General features: G+C 30.2%; 2 protein-coding genes across 2 annotated transcripts; both read right to left on the minus strand.

The window, feature by feature from the left end:
- Positions 1-16727: 16727 nt before the first annotated feature.
- On the minus strand, positions 16728-18253 carry LOC129289284 (uncharacterized). Its single transcript, XM_054926061.1, has 4 exons — positions 17539-18253; positions 17259-17463; positions 16988-17166; positions 16728-16891 (listed from the first exon to the last, which is right to left on the minus strand). The coding sequence occupies exons 1-4, from the start codon at positions 18251-18253 to the stop codon at positions 16728-16730; spliced, it is 1263 nt and encodes a 420-aa protein (XP_054782036.1).
- A 51-nt stretch (positions 18254-18304) lies between these two features.
- LOC129289285 (uncharacterized) lies at positions 18305-19267 on the minus strand. Its single transcript, XM_054926062.1, has 2 exons — positions 19040-19267; positions 18305-18994 (listed from the first exon to the last, which is right to left on the minus strand). Exons 1-2 carry the CDS (start codon positions 19265-19267, stop codon positions 18305-18307), a joined length of 918 nt encoding a protein of 305 aa, XP_054782037.1.
- Between the last annotated feature and the right edge of the window lie 1801 nt (positions 19268-21068).

The following is a 21068-nucleotide window of genomic DNA, read 5'->3' on the forward strand; positions in this document are numbered from 1 at the left end:
AATGGTAGGTAAATGACTTTTAGTTTAAACTTAAAATTGTCGAAACTGATTTTTTTTATTTTGCTTTTAACTTTTTATGCTCATTTATCAATTTATTTTAGCTTTTTAAAATTTACAAATAATGCTCCTTAATTATACATGCACTTTTTAAAAAAATTTAATTTAAAGTTTAATATTTTATTAAAGAGATCAAATTACACAAATAAATCTACATTACAAAATTTAAGCCCTTTTAAGTCATTATATTTCTAAATTCATTTTTAAATTATATAATTCAAACAAATTTTAATTTATTAAATTTTACCTTATCCTTCGTTTGCAAATTTTAATTTATAAAAACTTCAGTTTTATAAATTTTAATCCAAATATACACTGTGATAACCACATTGCTTCACACCTATTACAAGGTTAACATGGTTTCTTTATCAAAAACAAATTATCCTCAAAAGCCAAAATATATACTATGTATATATACTCCCTTCATTTAAAAATATAAGATATTTTTAATTAAATTTTACTTTTAATAAAATAGTTAATTACTTTTTAACTAACCTTATTTTTTCATATTTACCTCTATTAAATACCCTACAATAAATATAAAGTCATTATCAATAGGGACATTTTAAAAAAAGGCAATAATTACACCTCGAAAGATTAAAAATGCCTTACATTTTTAAACATCCAACTCCTTAAAAAATACTTACATTTTTGAACGAAGAAATTATATATATATATATATATATATATCCAAGGCTATATTCAAGATTAAATTGCAAATTGCATAAGTAATAGATTTTCTACCTCATGCACATTAAAAATTAAAAATTAAAAATATGAACAATAACTTGTTTCATTCCCACACAAATTATTTTATAATTTGTTACCTTATATGTGTAACAAATATAAAGAACAATTTAGTTTTCAAGAATGTATTATCCTCACATAAATTAAAATTAATGCTTGTTCATTTACCAAAAAACATTAATGCTTGTTCTATCTTATAATTAAAGCTAATGTATTATTACCCAAAAAAATAATAAAATTAAAGCTTGCTCTATCTTTTAATTTTTAATTTTAAAATTTAAAATTTATGTGTTATATATGCACAAATTAAAATTTTGAAAATAACATATCCTAGTTTAGAATTTAATAAGCCCTATACATATTAACAATATATACAACATATTATTCTATTTTTTAATTTTTTACCCCATGCACATTAACAACATAAATAATATACCATGTGCATATTGAAAAAAATAAATAAAAGGTTATTGAGTAATGTGGCATAATGGCCCTGAAAAATATATTAATTAAAAAATTTGAAAGAAGCTTTGAAAATTTTAGAATGTGGCTCGTTTATGATCAATTGGAGTGTGATTTTCCCATTTTATCCCAAAACAAATAAAAAAACTTGTGTAACAAATAGCAAAACTCCTGTAACTGAATGATTATAATCATAGCCATTTACGATCATGTATTACTTTAATACTTAAACACTTTTGAATGCTTCACCTTCAGCTTAGTGGGTATAATTTATTTCAAATTTAAGATTGGGAGTGAGATTTCAGATTTGAAGAGAAGGGCCATTCTTGTCATTTCAAGTTAAATTAAATATTAATCTAGCCATATTGCAAAATATTTAAAATGTCGGGTTGTTATTTTTATTTAATTTTATTAAATGGGTTTTATGTGCAAAAGTTTCAAAAGTTATTATCCCCCATGTATTAAAAATATAAAAACATTATGCCCCAACTCTAAATCAATATGTTATGACAATTAAGTAATAAACTAAATTATGAGGCATCGTGCTAATATTTCATAAATATTAAAATGACCATCAAATAGTAGTTAGGTTAAGTTTTGAACTATGCAATGGAGTTATGAAAACTTCAATTTCGTTCTTTATAGATGAAGTATTTTAATTTAATTTAGTTTGTAATAAAACATTCTCATATATAAGTTAAAGTATAAAATTAATAATGTGAGAAGGTGGAAATAACTTAGAAAGTGAAAAAATCATTAATACCAAATGAGTTTCATGAAGGCTAAACTTTTACATATAACCATACTTGAGGTCAACTCTATCAACAGTATTGCTCTGCTTCTTCTCACTCACTCACTCCATCTAAATTTATATCTTGAGTATTAAATAGATTATTAAATGATAACATGCTGCCAATATTATTGTCCTTTTTTTAGTAAACAAAGAGTAGTATCAATGCTATTTCTAACAATTTTTTATTTTTGTTTCCCTTCAAGTGGTATCAAAATATATTTTCATACAATTCAAAAAATATCAACATATTTTTAAATTTATGTATTTTAAAATAATTAATACTCTAAAATTTTTAGGGTTTTGCAATATACCCTCAATACACATATAAATATCAAAGTAGTCAATTAAAAAATATAAACTAAGTCTGAAAATATGGCTTACAAAAGTTAGGACTTACATATGAGAAAGAGAAATAGATATTAATACATAAGTAAATAGGAGTCAGACTTTTAAATTAAGTTCAAATGATTTAGGACAAGAAATTCAACATGCACTAGACTCTTTCATAATCAATGGTTAGAATGAGCAAAGAATGTGTCTTTAATGATGTCATAATAAAACTTAACAAAAGATATTAAGTTTCAATTAACATAAAGAAATTAATATATAAAACAAAATAATTGCGGGCTTAAAGTCTAAAATAATATGTTATAACCTCTGTTGCAAGTCTTCCTTAAATTATTGTTTCCTTTTTTATTTTAAATCAGATTTTTTTAAATTATACATTTTCATAAATAAATAAAAAAAGTAAGACACTAGATATACATCTTTTTTACATTTTGTTTGCTCACAATAAAATATATTGCCAATATTAATGTTTGTTTTACTATACAAATAGATATTAGAGCCTTTTCTAACTATTTTTGATTTTATTTTTTTCTATAAATGGTGTCAAAATTTATTTTCGTATATTCATATAATTTTAACTTATTTCAAAATTTATATATTTTGAAATTCTAAATATTAATATCTTTTTAGTCTACAAAAAGTAATATCAAACCCTGTTTTTTATAATTTTTTATTTTTGTATTCTAAGAATGTTAGGAAAGCATGATTTTTTGAGGAATATTCTACATTAGACTAGAAAAAATGTGATTTCTCTATTTATAGAATGGGCCTCTCTAACAGAGTGATTTTAATAGTCTTTTCAAACATTAATGAATTTGTTATGGCACATTAAGAAATTCATTAGATTATAATACATTATATTGATCTTTAATAAATATTGAAATGGCTACCAATGGAGTTAGGAAAATCTTATTTTGATCTTTATGGATGAAATATTTTAATTTAATATAATTTTTAATAAAATACTTTTACATGCAAGCTAATGTTCAATATTAATATTGTGAGAGAACGAATTGAAAATACTTTTTTGTGAGGAAATAAATTGATAAATACTTCATATATAAAAGACAAAGGCGAGATTTTACTTTCTCTATTTCAATAAAATATTAAAAATAATAGTGTAACATTAGGATTCAATTAACATGAATTAGTGCGTAGAATCAGTAGAACACATGTCTTTCTTAATTTCCTAATGAAACTAAATATAGGACACTAAGATTCAATTAACATGAAACTACCAATATATAAGGCAAAATATTTGTTAGCTCAAAACGTAAGACACTAAATTGACAAAAATGTGATTTATCCTTTTGGATTATATATTTTTCACTTGTCACTTCTCTTTTTTGCTCACAATAAAATACACTGTCAATATTAATGTTATTTTTAGTATAAAAATATGGCATCAAAGCCTGTTTCTAATAATTTTTTTAAATCTTGTTAAAAAATTATTTTTTTTTGTATATTCATATAATTTTAACCTATCTAAAAATTTATATATTTTAAAATTTTTAATATTAATATATTTTTTAATTTATAAAGAGTGCTATCAGAGCCTATTTTTAATAATTTTTTATTTTTATTTTCTAAGAATGCTTGTGAAATGAGATTTTTGGATGAATATTTTAAAGTAGATTGAAAAAAATAAGCATACATCTAATTAATTTTTTTATTCTAATATCTTCTCTGTTTTAAAGAATGAGCATCTATCATAAAATAATTTTAATAGCTTTTTCAGACACTAAATAACTCTATGATGATATATTAAGAAATATATTGAAGTATCATATTAATATTCTATAAATATTAAAATAGTTATCAAACAATTGTTAGGTTTGTTTTGAACTTAGCCATCAAGTTACGAAAATCTTATTTTAGTTTATTATAAATGAAATATTTTAATTTAATTCAATTCCTAATAGAGCATTCTTACATGCAAGGTAATGTACAATATTTATGTTATTAATAAAATATTCTCACAATTCCTAATGAAGCATTTTCACATGTGAGGAATTAAATTGATAAATACCTCATATATATAAAAGACATGGGTAAGCTTTGAAACAAATGACAATGTAACATTGAGACAAATTTTATTTAATTCATAATCAGTACTTAACATGACTAGAACACGTGTTTCTCTTAATTTTCTAATGAATCTGAATATAAAATACTAGATTTCAATTAACATGAAGCTACTAATATATAAAGCAAAATAATTGTGAGCTCAAAAAGTCGGACATTAGATTAACAAGAAAATATATCACCTTTTGAATTATAGATCTTTCCCTCATCGCTTTTTCTTACTCATAATGAAATATACTGTCAGTACTAATATCATTTTTAGTATTTTAATAGTGGTATCAGAATCTGTTTCTAATAATTTTTTTATTTCATTTTCCCTATAAATGGTGTTAAAAACTTTTTTTTTGTACATTCAAATAATTTCATCCTATTTCAAAATTCATATATTTTAAAATTTTCAATATTAATATCTTTTTTAGTTTATAAAAATTGATATCAAAGTCTATTTCTAATAATTTTTTATTTATATTTTCTAAGAATGTTGGTGAAGTAAGACTTTTGGAGGAACATTCTAAAGTAGGTTAGGAAAATAAGCATATATTTAATGAGATCTTTTGTTCTAATATCTTCTCTGTTTTAAAGAATAGACCTCCCCATAAAGTGATTTTAAGAGCCTTTTTAAACACTAAATGAATCTATAATAACATACTAAGAAATACATTAGATTATAAGGCATCATACTGATCTTCTATAAATATTAAAATAGCCACCAAACAGTTGGTAGGTTCATTTTGAACTTAGTAATGGAGGTAGGAAAATCTCATTTTGGTTCCTTACAGATGAAATATCAAATACCTATATTAATTTGGGATGACCAGATAAACAGTACATGGACAGTAGTATTTCTTTATTTGACTGAAACGATAGTATTTCATAGTTTGCCTTGTATGGGGTGTACTTAAAATTTGAAATTCTTGTCCTCCCAATATATATTTTCATTATGGCACTTTCGTGTTGGCTTTTGGTGTAACTATTACACGTTCATTTTCCTCTTGTGTTGCACCAACATCCATGTCATCCTCTTTAAATGCTTTTGGGTCTATTGTCAACTTCGTGTATCATCATCATCCACCCATTCAACCTCATTGTTTTGCTCCTGAGTGTCTATCGGTGTGGTTGGATTTAATTGACCAATTATTTTGTAACCTCCAAGCAGGAGGTGTGGAGGTCATTCCTTTGATTCAAATCCCTATCCAGATTTAATTGAATATGTTGGTAAGCCTTTAAAAACTTAGCATGTTACAATGGGTGATTTAAAAAATATATAACAAATACTTATTAGAATGACTGATTTTGCTTATAAAAAAATACAAGTCAAAAGTAATAGCTTCTCTAACAATAAAAAATGGGGAGAGTATAAGGTAAGACCTGCATTCTTTGCTTTATTTTCTGAATCATTTACTCTCTATTTATTGTTTTCGTTACAATCTATTAGATTGTTTGTATCATTATTCTAAATTTTGTTATGCATTTTTTTTATGATTATGCACCTTTATATCCTATGCCATTAAGAGCCCTCGCACTTGGATTATTTGTTAGAGGTAGTCTTTTTCAATTCCCATTCAACTTTGTGATGTTACACAACTATCTGCCTTGAATTTTTAAAATTGCACAAAGTATAATTGTCGGTTTATTTCCCTTCTTTGATATTGAATAAATTGTAAAACTCAAGTATAAAACTTGATAGGAATTGGATAAGTTGAGGCAAAAGTTGGTGTGAACAAGCTAGAATTGCTCCCTAAGGATTTTGGTATTGTCATTGATGATTGATGTTGTTGGCTTCCTTTTAATGACCAAGTATGGTGTTCCCCCATTAGAAGTTCACTACTATTGTACATAATTTAAGCTTATGATTTGAAGTCTGTTTTGCTTGTCGTGTCCATCTCCCTTTCTTTTCTTACTATGTTAGAAAATCAAAATAGATTTATAAGTAAGGATGCATATGTGAAATAGATAAGCAATATTGTTCTTTGTTTTTTTTTTCATAGGAAAAAAGTCTAGCTCAAGAGATAGCTTATCTTGAAAATGATACAAGATTCAAGTTGAGAGTTTTGGCTCAAAACTATCTTGAAACACTAGGTATTATGTGCTCATCACAAAGTTTTCCCTATAGAACTTGATATAAATTAAAATTCACCACCCTCTAAATCTATAATTACTTACAAGTTATTTATACATTGCCCAATTTTATTGTTTTATCTTTATACATTTATAATCTATTTCATGATTTTTGGGAAATTATCCCTTTTTGATTTCATTGTTGTTAGAAAATATAATGATATTTCATAATCTGTATATTGATAGTATGTTAGTATTTCTTGTGTCATTCCTATGCATAAGTGATCATTTCTTTAGTTTAGATTTAGTTAAAGTATGATTAGAATAATTGTTAGATTGGGAGGCATAGAAGGAAGATTAAAATTTAAATCCCGAATCGCGATTGCAGACCAATAGAACTCGTTTTAAATCAAGGTGAATAGAATAGTTACTTTTTGTTTGTTGAACTTCTCACATGTTTTCTTCAAGTATTTAGATCTCAGGAACTAACAACATAAATCTGCTATCTCTACTCATCTCCACAAAAATATCTTTCCAACACAAATAGCATGCTAGCATTCTCCATATCTAATATCCGTCCATCCGTCAATCAAATGCTCCTTTTATTTTTTAGGGTATTTTCATAGCTCTTAGAGTTTTGCCTCAAGAGACTTACTTACTAGAAAACTCAACCCTATCTATCTTATATAGATTAGGGTTTTTGTCTTCTCTTATGAGCCCACAAAAATTTAACTAAATTTATCTCATAAATTTAATATATGATATTGTATCAAATTTAAATTTATCTCATAAATTTAAATTATAGAACTAATATGATATCTTCTTATATCATGTTAGTTATTAAATTTAATTTATCATATAAAATTAAATTTAAAACTAACACAATAATGTAATATTTCACGTGTTCATTCTCGGTCTCTTCGATTCTCATTCCTTGTTTAATCCTTTCACATTAAATACAACTTTGACTAAGTTTAAACTCTTAACATCTTTTTTTATCATCTCTTTTTCCCAAATAGTCAAGAAACTTTTAAATTATTCTTGTATCCTTTCTGATAGACTTTCATTCAAAAGATTTAGTATTTGACTTGATTTTAATTTCATAAGAACCTTTCGTATTACTTGAAAGGTATCTAAATTAATCTTAGAATCAAAAATCTAAATTCTGAGAGCCCTTGTAATCTTTTTATGTTAAGGTCCTTATTCCAAAATAGTCACCTTATTTAGGAATAACTTATTTAAAAATAGCTTCTCTTATTCTCAAATAAAGCTTTTCATATCATCGCATGCGTAAATTTCTTTTGACATAAGAATGATATTTCAAAACAACCGAACTTGTACCTCTCACTATTTTGTTCTTCACTATTTTAAAATAAGCTCATTTATTTTGGAATAAGTATGTAGATTTATACTTTGTTTTTCAACTAGTTCTGTGTCTCTTCGAAACTCATTCTCTAAACATTCCTTTCAAATTCTATGAGTTGTATTAGCTCTCTAATTATTCTAGAAACATTTTAAACACAACTTTAAGTTGAATTAAACACTCTTGATTATTCCAAAAATCCTTATTCCCGATGAGCCTTCATTCTTCCGGTATAATTCTCAACGGTAATATTGCTGGAGAATTTAAATATATATAGCTGTTACTTTACATGAGAGAGAAACTCTACTGAAAAGCACTGAGACAATGCCTCATTTTTGAAGAAAGCTTAAGAGAGAAAAGATGATGACTCTAACGGCTATTTTAACGAGTCTAACATATCATTTATCAATTTTAAGTATAAAAAGACTCATTTATGAAGATTAAAGTAGAGAAATGGGTGGCAGAAGTTGTGATATTTGATATCTTCATCTACTCTTTGTATTTATTTTTGATATTATTGCACTTCAATATATTCATCTGCTCAATGAGTAAGTTTGTATTGGGATCAAAATTTCTCTATTATTTATCTGAGCAAACTTAAGATTAAAGGATCTTAAGTGGGTGTTAAAATTATTTTTGTGAGGGGGCTAGAAATAAACTTGTAAGTTTGAGAGAATGTAAGTGGCTTCATAAGTGCATGGATCAAACTTGTGAAATTTTTGTAAAGAAGAGTGATACATACATTAAGTTTGAGATTAAATTGTGGCTTCACAACTGCCCAGATCGAACTTGTAGTTATAGTGAAAAATCTCAAGAGGTTCCTAAGAACTGAACATAAGCCAAATGGATTAGGTTGAACCATGATAAATTCCTTATATATTGCCCTTTATCTCCCTCATTTTTGTAATATCCTCCTCTTCTTAATCCCGTAATTTAAGCCAAATCCCAAGTTTGGGACAACTAAATTCATTTTTTGAGCCTTGCAATGAGACAAATCAAAGCTCATAAGTATGTGAAAACATGGGACCATTATATAAATGAGTGTATTTGTTTAAGAATTTAAAACGAGAGAATTTTTGAAAAATTTTGAGGCATGCACTGCGGCTCATTGAACATGCGCCACAGCATGTTCGCCTCTGTGACACATGCCGCGGCTCATGGCACCATGGCCGTGGCACAATTGCATAAATTTTGATGGTGAATTATGCTGTCAATTTGACAACATTAGGGCCAACTTCCAACGTGCCTTAAATCTCTGTCCGACATTCGAATGACGCGAACTAGGTGTTTACAAAAAGCTCTTTTTGAGTTCTAACTAATAGCATTGGCCTCAGACTTGAATTATTTTTAAAAATAAAATTAGACACCTTTTTTAAAAGTTTCACTTTTACAACAATTTTTACAAAATTGAGTGCCAAATCAAATACTAAGGACCAATAGCCACCGACACCATTTTGGCCACATATAAATTATTAAGACTAACTCGTGCAATACACCATATCACAAGAAATACTTCCAGCTCAGATTTTCACTACTCAACTCCTTGAATTCAAAAACATGAAAAGGAAAGTTTACCACAATTTTCATTAAGTTCTCCCAAATCATCTCATAATATAATCTACTCTTACTTGTTTTAGTATTTTAGCCTTTCACAATAACGTATATTCATCAACTCACTCCCTAAGACCCAAAATACACTTATAATTTACAATTTTCATAATGCAAGTAAAGAACAAATGAGAATTCTTAATTGACAATTGAAATTGTCATACACATAAATTTACTCAAAATAAGGAGGCCTACTGTAAAAGGATTGCGGTCCTAAGCCTCTGGGTGTTTTCCTCTGTCCACACCTCTTGAGCTATTTCCTATAATATTGAAGATAATGGGGTAAGTACAACTACTCAGTAACTAAGGTTCGACTAATCCATACTAATGCATATCAATTAGTTTAAATGCAAGTGACAGTTAATGTTAATACTTTAACCCATGTAAAACATTTGAAAATAAGTATTCACAATTCTATTCACATAATAGCATTTTCTTGAGAAACAATGCTTTTTAATACTTTTCATATAAAGAAAGTTGATCACACAATTCATTGACAATTATATTGGAAGAAATTAAAACTCAACTCATGATATCATCATTAAGGACACCATATAGACAACAAGTGCCCATACTCACTATATGTAAGATCACTCCTTATATTTTCCTTCCTTTGACATGAAACTGTGGGCTATAATTCAATGGGATAGTCTATATTCCTTGACTTCCCTAGCCTAAACACTTGTGAGGAGATTACCTGACTAAGGCACACTCGACTCACTTATGGAACACAGTTTTCCCTATTTTTCATACTATGGGGTGTCATACACCCTAAACTAGCCTCCTCATTGAATCAGTGGATAGCTAGCTAGCTTCAAGTCCCTCGTTGAACCTGTGGGACAATCCCTCATTGAATAAGTGAGACAATATGGACATAATCAATCCAGGAAAACTAACACGAATGGGGCCTTACCACGTGGAATTTGTCATTTACTCTTCTCCCTAGGCAAACTTCCATCTCTCCAGATCATGCAATGCACATTCACGTCATAATTCATGCATACGCAATTCATAGAACTTCACATTATCAATTTTCATTGAACTTTATTATTTCACAAATCATTAAACTTTTTAAACACATTTTCATAAAACTTCAAACCAACTAAGTTATTAAACTCTGATTTTACAATCATTGTACCTCATACCCACAAAATTATTGAACTCTACCATTTTAAATATCATTAAACTTCTCATAAACAAAATTCATGTTTCTTCTCAATCACAAAGTCATTGAACTCTTATTTCATAAAACAAGAATCCACCGATATTGTTCTTAAAGAATTTCACATCAGAAGGCATAAAACTCACAAAATCAATCTAGTGGATTTTCTAACAAATTAAGTCACACTTGCATTTCTTTTTAATTTACACATTTTAATGATCGGTTACCTTAAACCTTTAAGAGGTCAAAGGTTTCACCCCTCAATTACACACTCTCAAAGCTTCTAAGAAGCTTGAATGATGACAATGGTGGTTACTTTACAGGCATTTACCATGCAAAATATCAATATCAATTTGTGAGCCATTAATCACTAACACTTCATCATTTCTTCATGCTCAAGATTTGTTCTTGACTCATGTAAGAATACCCATAAGCTTCTTAGCTTCTTTTAACACTCATTAATAACATTGAACTCTTAAATGGTCATTAATACCACATTATTCCCAACTACTAAATTTATGAGAATTTCAGACATTTAATGTCCTTCAACCACCAATCATCATAAAACCATTAATATCAAGTTTATTTATCTCAATCTACTCCCATTAACTTTATTTAAGTCAATGGGTTTGGACCCATGGTTTTTATGGACTGAAAATTGAAATGTCTACCTTAATATTACTAAAATTCACTATACAGTCACAACAAACAATCATAATTAGGAGCAATGATTGCTCTTAAGATCACATTATATATATAAGAGTTAAAATTAATAATCTTTTAGAAATAATTTGGAATATTTGGAATCCCATAAAAACCCTTCAAATTTATAGTTTGAGCTCAAAATTAATGATTTGTAAAAGTATTGAAAGCATGGAAAAGTTTTGGGAAACAAAACACTTGAAAACAGGGCCAAAAATGTCATTTTTGAGTATTTAACCACATGCGCCATGGCTCGTGGTCCATATGCTGCGGCATGTGGCATAAAAAGGCAAATTTTTAGCTACTGTATCATGCACCGCGATGCACGTGTCTACGACAGCTTTTTGGGACGAACTTCAAACGCGTGCTATTTTCACATCCGATGTCCAATTGGAGTAATTTAAATACCCACATGAAGCTTATTTAATAAGCTAACTAATGGTATAAGCTTTATTATGATCTGACATCGTATGAAAATTTTAGACACTCGAATTAAAAATTAATTTTTAAAGCGATTTTCAAACATCTAAGTACCCAAAACTCAAAAACTTATACCATTAACCCATTTTGAGGCTTGAACCAAGACCAATGGACCAAAATACACTTGATTGAGCATTCAAATACAAAAAACATATCAAACACAAAATTTGGTCACTTAATGCCTATTTCACTCAAATAGCCAAAATACAAAATCAATACCACATATACTATTTGGCCTTTATTGCCACATAATACACCACATATATATTGTCACTACATGTATAAAACATTCCTTGTACTTGTATTAGTATTTCAGTCCATTACCAAAAAAATTGCCACATTCACATCATATACAATATTGGGCTAAAATACAAAAAACATAGTATGAAACAAGTACAACCAATCAAAATGATATGCATTTTTAGTTGACAATATATAATATTATATCACAAGTTTATGTACACCACTTAAACCAAAATTGAGCATTACTATTCATAATGCAGCAAATCTGCTAGTCCTTGCCCGATTCCTTCCCCTACTCAAACTCAACGGTAAAACCTATAAAATGATAATTACGGGGTGAGATAAAAATCTCAATAACTAAGATAATATACATTATTGATTAACATGTCAAGTTATAAACAAACCTTAAAATAAGCATAATAAATACACCATATAAAATCACCACAAGTTATATTCATGATCATTAACCATCCGGTTCTTCAATACTCCTGGCTAAACTGGTAGGCTATTTCATGAAACCAAACCACATGTATGGTTCCCAAGCTCACCATCCATGGTAGGACTATCCAGCCAAGGTGTCCTAAACTACTTCTGAACTACTAGTTCCCCCTATTACAAGTAATTAGGGTGTCGTTACTCCAACACGGCATCCTATGAATGCTAAGGAGTATGGTCTCTAATTCCGCACCCTTTTAAGTGCTAAGAAAAGTAAGCCTCCAACACCGCACCCTTTTTCGAGCACTAAAAAGAAATATGAGCTGCACCTGGCGTCCCGAGATGCCAGCAGTGCCATATAGACTTAATTTTTACTAACTCCACTAGGGTAACCTTCCACCCTTTAATATGCCACGTTTCACTACATATCTCCACTTGATCATATATAAACCATTTTCTAAACCAATATAATGAATATTACCACTTACTTCAAAAACATGATATTTTACAAATCAATACTCCACTCATTTTTTAAAATAGTTAACTTTTACAAAATTCATACATATATACATAACAAATCATGCAAGAACAACTTCAGAATAACTTATACAAGGTAATAAATAATACAAATTATCTAGTTACCTTAACCATTTTGTTACTAAAAAAGATTACTCGTGGTACTAAATCTCTTCTTGTGTCAAGGCAAGTTTTTTCACACAATAATCTACATCAATAAGTACTATATGTTAATTTTCAATTAATACAAGCACTATTAGCTATCCAGAACATCCCAATTCTCTCACTTCTCACTCATATCAAGATTACAAGTTTCTCACACAATCCCTTTAAGCCTCCCTCTAATCTTATCACGATATAACACTTGACATCTCAATTTGTCACACCTTAAAAGCCTACAATCAAGTTAGGCTTGATCCAATTTTTACCAAACAATAATTTAACTTCATATTACCACTTATCTAAGGTTAAGAAACTCAAATTAATCATTTAGAGTCAATAAAAACCTTTAAAATATAGACTCATAGCTTGATTCATTTAGAGTAAATTTTCTCACTTCTAAATCACATGGAAAATGAGATGAAAATATAGAGAAGAAGGGTAGAAAACTTACTCAAGAGTTTAAAGGCTTAATTTATCTTTAAAATCATCCCAAAGTTATGCCCTAACAGTGCCCAAAGCTTTTCCCTTCATGTTCTAGGTCTCCTTACATAAAAACTATCTTTTTCTGATAATTTTCAAAATTTTAACTTGTCTGTTATGCTGTGCACCAAACGCACGCCACACAAGTTGTGGCTCACGATGCAGCAAGCAAAATGTCAATTTTGCTCCTCTGATGCCACCCGACTTGATCCAACTTCTATCCTAACTCAATTTAGAGCCAAATATAACTCAAAAAGTCAATTAGCAACCCAAAAATATAATTAAATTAATTAATTATCTTTTTAACTAATTTAGCCCTTAATTAGTCAATTTTCCCAGATTTAAAGTTTTTGAATGTTACAAAACTCATCATTTTCAATCAAACTCTAACCTCTACCATCAAGAAAATGGAAGAAGAGAGGAAAATCTAAGTAAGCTTACTTTTGGTGTTTAGAAGCTTCAAAATACTCTCAATAATAAGTTCTCCCAAGCCCTAACACTATTTCTTCATTTTCTTCATTTTCTCTTCCTGTTTTCTATTTCTCTCACGCGCATACGAAGCTGATATAAAAAAATTTTGGCCGTGCGCCATGGCGCATGTTGCCCCCCACCGCGATGCATGGCATAAAAGAGCCCGTGGATTCAAATCTGCCTCTATGCGTCACGGTGGACTTACCACGCACCGCGACATGTGGTACAAAGAGCAATGCTTCGCTTTTTCTTCCTCTTTCCTTGCCCAGGTGGCTCATCATTGATCCAAACCTACTTCTAAGACTGAATTTACAATAATTACACCAAGTTAAGCCCCTCTAGCCACACACCTCACTAATACACTTATTTGGTCTATTTGGACTTAATTAATCTTGATTTAAAATTGAGGATGTTACAATTTTCATTAGCTCTGTATATCATCTCTCATCATTCATATTATAAGTTTCTGTGGTCAAAAGCTTTAGGAAAAAAAATAAAAAATAAAAGACATCAAATTCACCCCCTTCTTGAGTGACCAACATATCTTACATGCTGAAAGACAATAACAATATTTGGAAGAATCAACCAAAAAGATGTAGAATATAAAGTAACCTTTTATTTAAAAGATGTAGAATAATTCTAAATTTATAAGTTTAAATCCCACTATTTATGAAGATTTTGTTAGTGAGCGACATTTAGATACCTTTATAAGTATTTTTTTTAAGTTTAAAAGCATACCCTTATTGGATAAAAACATAGAGACCCAATTCATCTAAATTTATTTCTATATTAAAAAGTAACATTTAATGATAAAATTGATATTATATATTAGGGTTTTTGCAAATGTAACCCATGTTATAAGATCAAATCACATAAACAATTTAACATTTATTATATTTTGTATTATGGCTAGTTTCTTATATTTATTAATGATATAATGTTATATATAAATGATAAATTCCTTGTAAATTTTTTAATTTTCAATGATAAATCCCTTGTATATTAATGTGAACCAGTCATACTTTTAAATTTTTAAAAATTTGATCCATATTTTCTAGGCACCAATTTTTTTAGCCAATTGGCCAATTTATCCCTATATTTAATAAGCGTTTTTCAAATTTTGAAAGAGTAATGGAATGTAAAATTTAGCTTCTTAACGTTATAAGAGGTTCTTTGAAGACCAATAATAGTTGAGTGTGTTGGAATGTTAGAGGTCAAAGGTGGTTAGGTGTTAATCACTTGTTAATAACCCTATTGTGTATATAAAGAGCACAACTTTGAATTTAAAAATAGGAATGTTAACTTGATCATCACCTTATAATTAGTCTCCATTGTTTAGAGTTTGTTCACCAATTAGTGTTAAATGAATTTTCTCTTTTGAAATGCTAGAGGTACTAATTTGAAAGTTTACTGGGTCTCATGTCAAAATTGACAAAGAGACATAGTCTTGACTGTGTTGCGTTTTCGGAGATTCGAACTAGTGGTCAAAAAGCCAAACAACTGAAGTCCATAACTTGAGCCAAGCCTAAAAAAATTTAGGACTACATTTAACAAAATAATACTTTGTGGCCCAAACCTGAAATAAAAAAAATTCATTTTTGAAATTTATAAAAAACTTTAAATATCAATTAATTCTTTAAATTTTTGGTCATTTTATACTAAGATATACTCTCTTAGTTTAAAAATGTAAAACATTTTCTGAGGAGTTAGATATTAAAAAATATAAAGCATTTTTAGTCTTTTAATGTGTAATTATTACATTTTTTTTCTAAAATACCCCTATTGATAATGACTTTATATTTATTATAGGGTGATTAATAGGGATAAATATGAAAAGATAGGGTTAGTTTGAAAGTAGGTAGCTACTTTATTAAAAGTGAGATTTAGTTAAAAATACCTTACATTTTTTAACAGAGTGAGTAATATATTTGAGTACATTATTATAGAGATTTTCTTAAAAATATTTACATTGTCATATTTTTATTATTTTTAATCTATAAAATATTTTAAAATAATATTTAAAATATATTTTAATATTAATTTTAAATTTTAAGAGCAACATATTTTTTTAAAAAAATTGAGTCTTTTACATCTTTTAATGATCTCAAAAAATCTATTTTATATTTTTTATAAAATAAAAATAATTAATTTTTAAGTTATAATCAATGTTTTGAAACCCGGACCGGACATCGAACCAGAAAGGGCAGCGGGTCACGGTTCTCACGGTTCAATCGATTGGACCGGCGATCAAACCGGTGACATAAAAATTAAATAAAAAATAATATTTATATGCACATATATATATATATATATATATAAAAGACATTGGTTTGACAAAAAAAAATAATAATATATCAAGCAACACCACAAATTCACATTGCATAACATGTTCTAATTGCTCAAAATCTTAAACAATGACATCACGAATTCAAAATATAGTCTCAAACATGTTTTAATTGCTCAAAGTCTCAAATAAAGATACCACAAATTCAAAATATATGTCTCAAACATATCATTGCAAAGTTCACAATATCATAATTCATAAGTTTAAATTTTCATGGCTTATCAAATATTGGGGGATCTTGGTTAATCCAAGCATGTGCAGGCTCAAAGGCATCAACATCTTCACTAAAGCTATCAACATCCTCTTGAGAAAATAATTGTAAATCAAGTCCACCAATAGCTTCACCATGTGCCACGTTGCCTTTTTGCTCATTATCTTCACAAACAAACATTCAATGTATATAATCAAATTAATGAGAATCACATGATAAGTGATAAAAAAAGTGAAAACATTAAGTAAAAAATACCAAACCTTCCTCATCCTCTTGATGAATGATAGCTTTTGGTAGCACTGTGTCATCATAAATGAGATCTCGTTCTATATTATCAATATTGAGCAAAGAACAATCATCTTCTTCCATTACCCAATAATCAATTTGATCAATACTTTCATAATCAACAGGGTCCAAAGCTTTCTTCTTGTTAGCAACTCTAATAAAAACACACGATAGTAATAAAGTATAAGGATTCATGTAACTTATTTTTTATAACTACAAATGAAAGCAAAATTTTGAATAATTTACCTATTCCTTAATCGAAAATTGTAATGAATATAGACAAGATCATTCAATCTTTCATGCTCCAACTTATTCCTTTTCTTGGAGTGTATTCTTTCAAAGACACTCCAGTTCCTTTCACAGCCCGAGGAAGATGCAGTTTGGCCTAATATCTTAACAGCCAAGTCTTTAACATTTGGACAGCTGCTCCCAAAATGCTTCCACCATTCATCTATCATGAGAAAAAATAAGTCATTAGAATATATTTTAAAGATAAAAACAATAAATATCAAAGATAAAAGTATACCAGGTCGCATGGTTTTTGCAGATTTCATAGCCAGTGGATGACTAAAGCTTCCACATCTTTCTTGGTATTGTGTGCCTTCTAACAAAAACTTGGTCTTATTAGAAGAAATTTTTCTATCTATCACATTAAGATATCCTTGCATAACCTCTGGCTTTCTAAAAAAATTTTCCTTATCATAAAGGAAAGCAAGATTAAAGAGATATGCTGCTGCATGAAGATTTTGTCGAAGTTGAGAATCCCACCTTCTCTTAATAATACTTGTGTAAGGCTTGTACAAGGATTTTTTGTGCCTAAAAGTATTCTTTATAGCTCTTTTTGCTCTGTACATGCCGTCATAAACATAGCCAAGTGAAGGCCGGTCATCAGAATCAACAATTCTCAACAATCTCACAAGTGGTTTTACAATTTCAACAACAATTTTACAATTATTCCAAAATTGATTGTCCAATACAATCATTGTCACATCCTTTGCCTTTGAATCCTTGTAGTATCTAGATTCTATAAATGTCTTACTTGTTATCAAAGCTTGAATATCATGCTTGTGCTCATAGATACTTTTCAAGGCAATGAAAGTAGTGGCAAACCGTGTTGCACCAGGCCGGATGATTTCTGTCCAACCTTCTCTTTTCCTTAACCAAGCTAGCAAAAAGACATGGTTGTAAATGAATTTTGAAACCATGGATGCACGTGTTGCTAAGCTACTAACAATCTCCATTTTGCCAATATCTGATAAAATCAAATTTAAGCAATGGGCAGCACAAGGAGACTAGAAAATAGAAGGAAACTTATCATTTAACAACCTTCCAGCAGCTTTATAATTAGCTGCATTATCAGTTACCAAGTGGACAACATTGTTTGCACCAGTAAAAGCAACCATATCCATGAATAAGTTGCAAAGATTTTGAGCATCCTTAACAATATCCGATGCATCAACAGATTTAATGAAAACCATTCCTCTAGGGCAATAAACAAGAAAATTAATCAACTGTCTATTTCTTTGATCTTGCCAACCATCAGCCATTATTGTACATCCAGTCTCAGCCCAAAAGCTTCTACATTCATCAACTAATAATTGCACCTCCTTTTTCATGTCTTGTAATAATTTGGTTCTCACAGCATGGTAAGTTGGTCCTTTATAACCAGGGCCAATAGCTGAAATAGCATCTATCATGGGCTGATAGTAAACAGAATTTACAGCATTCATAGGAATGCAACAATCATACAACCACCTAACCACAGCTAAATCCGCTCTATGCAAAGCTTCTTTACCTGCAAATGCACTTCGAATTCCTGGCTGTGCTCCCGAGCTTGTCCTTGGGGCAAAGAATTTGTCTCCAGCTGTAGATGCCTTTCTTTTAGCTAGTTGAGAGGAACTTAAAGGAATTATTTCTTGCACAATTTCATCATCCACTTCCAATGGATTGTCCTCTTCTTTTCTCAATTTCTTAGCTGGTCTCTTTTGATCAATTTCTTTCAAGTTTTCCTCCAATCAATAGCGAACATCATGTGGTACACTTTTACAACTAGTTGCATCTCCTTTTTTTCCAGCAAGGTGTTGTTTCATTCTGTGTATTCCACCACCACCAAATTCCTTTCCACAATATAGGCATCTTAAGCGAGGCTTGCCACCTTTTTCATTTGGTATTGCAGTGCAATGCTCCCATGTAGGATCTGACTTAGCTCTAACAGATTGTGTAGATGCAGTACTAGATATTTGTTCAGATGACATTTTCTAAATTTAAATTGAAAGTACAGATAAAACGTGAAAAAGAGAGCAGAATTAGATCATATTCAGAATTCCATATCAATAAATAACAAAGTAATGAAAAATAAAGCAAACAAGCTGCCTGGAGTCCTAGACGAATTGTGCATACATACTACTCATTATACAAATTACAAACTCAAATACATAGATAGAACATATAAGCTAAAGATTGAACCTGGAAGGAGAGCAGAGCACACCGAGAATCAAACAAGTTAGAGCAAAATGAGAATCACACAGAGGCAGAGGCACGAGCTGGAGCTGGGAGGAGCTGGAGGCAACTCGAGTGGAGGGCTGGAAGCAGAGGCAGAGGCACGAGCTCAGAGTGGCGAGTGAGACGAGAATGGCTGACAATGGTGATGAAAAATCTGGGTTTGGGCTGAGAATGGCAAGCAAGATGCGAGAAGGATATGAATCAAAATTTTGAATTTTAAGCTTGATTAGTTGATCATTAAAGATGAGAAATAGAGAAAGGCGAGAGAGAGACCAGACTCACCAGATTGGAGGAAAATGAGTTTTGAGCTCTGGCCTCTGAGACTGTGTCTGAGGCCGAGCACCACAGTGGTGAAGTGAAAATGAAGTCGTGAATCGTGATAAATCACAGAGGAATGCGACAGTCGGCGAGCTACAAAACGAAAGTGCTTCGTGGACCACCAGGTGAAGAAAGCAGCAGAGAGTATTTGATTATTCCTCCTCACTTTACTGATCACCCTGATTTGAGACCGCGAGAGTGAGCTCGCGTTTGTTCGTCTATGGAGTCTGGACTCTAGAGTCTACCAGAACCAGAGGTGCGAGAGGCGAGACGGCGTGACAGAGGGAGAGAGTAGCCAGTGTCTGTGCTTCAGCCTTCAAAGTCGAGACTTGAGAGTTCAGACTTTAGACTTCAATTCGGCCTCGGCGGCGGCGTGGCGCAAAAGCAGAAGTGCAGACTGCAAAACCGTAGAAGCCCTTAAGTTTTTTTTTATTTTTTAAATTGACCCGGATTGACCCATGTTGAACCGGACCCGGGTTCCGGGTCAACTCCGGTTCAATGAAAACCGGACGGTTCTTTCTAGGTCAATCCGATTCAATAGCTTCAATTGGTTGAACCAGACCGCTTCAGTCACCGGATGACGGTCGGACCGGTCGAAACCGTCCGGTTCGGTCCGGGTTTGACATCATTGGTTATAATTAATTTAAAATCAATTTAAAAATAAAAAAATTGATAATTCAAATATTTGAACCAGTCTGAATAATCCCAAAACCTGAAGAGGTTTAGGATGGATATGGGCTGTTTGGCTTTTTCAAAAAATCAGGTTTATTCAGATCAATTTGAATTGAGTTTGGCCCAAATATCCTCGAACCATCGAAAGTACTGGCTCTACCAAGAACTAGCTAAAGAGTATGGGCTTCCAGCATGCTCAGATTATGGATGCACGTGGATTTAGTGGAGGTTTGTGGTTCCTTTGGAATGAAGGACAGTGGAAGGTGGAGATCTTGGAGGTACATTTTCGGTTTATTCATATGAGTTTCTAACGGTTCAGAGTTGTGTTATGCTTCAATCATTTATGCAAGCCCCAAGCCAATGAATAGAAGGTTAGCATGGCAGGAGTTAAAGTGGCTGAGCACAGGAATTGATGGCTCGTGGTGTTTAGAAGGGGACTTTAACATACTGGTTGATCACTTGATTTGGAATGCACAAGAGGGAAGCAAGTAAGAGTCGTTTGGATCGGGTACTTAGCAACTCTGTTCATGGATAAATTTCCTAATCCTTCTGCTATTAACCTGC

The sequence above is a fragment of the Prosopis cineraria genome, unplaced genomic scaffold, assembly GCF_029017545.1.
Source record: "Prosopis cineraria cultivar Desert tree isolate PC_DT_omini unplaced genomic scaffold, ASM2901754v1 PC12, whole genome shotgun sequence".
NCBI classification, from domain to species: Eukaryota; Viridiplantae; Streptophyta; class Magnoliopsida; order Fabales; family Fabaceae; genus Prosopis; species Prosopis cineraria.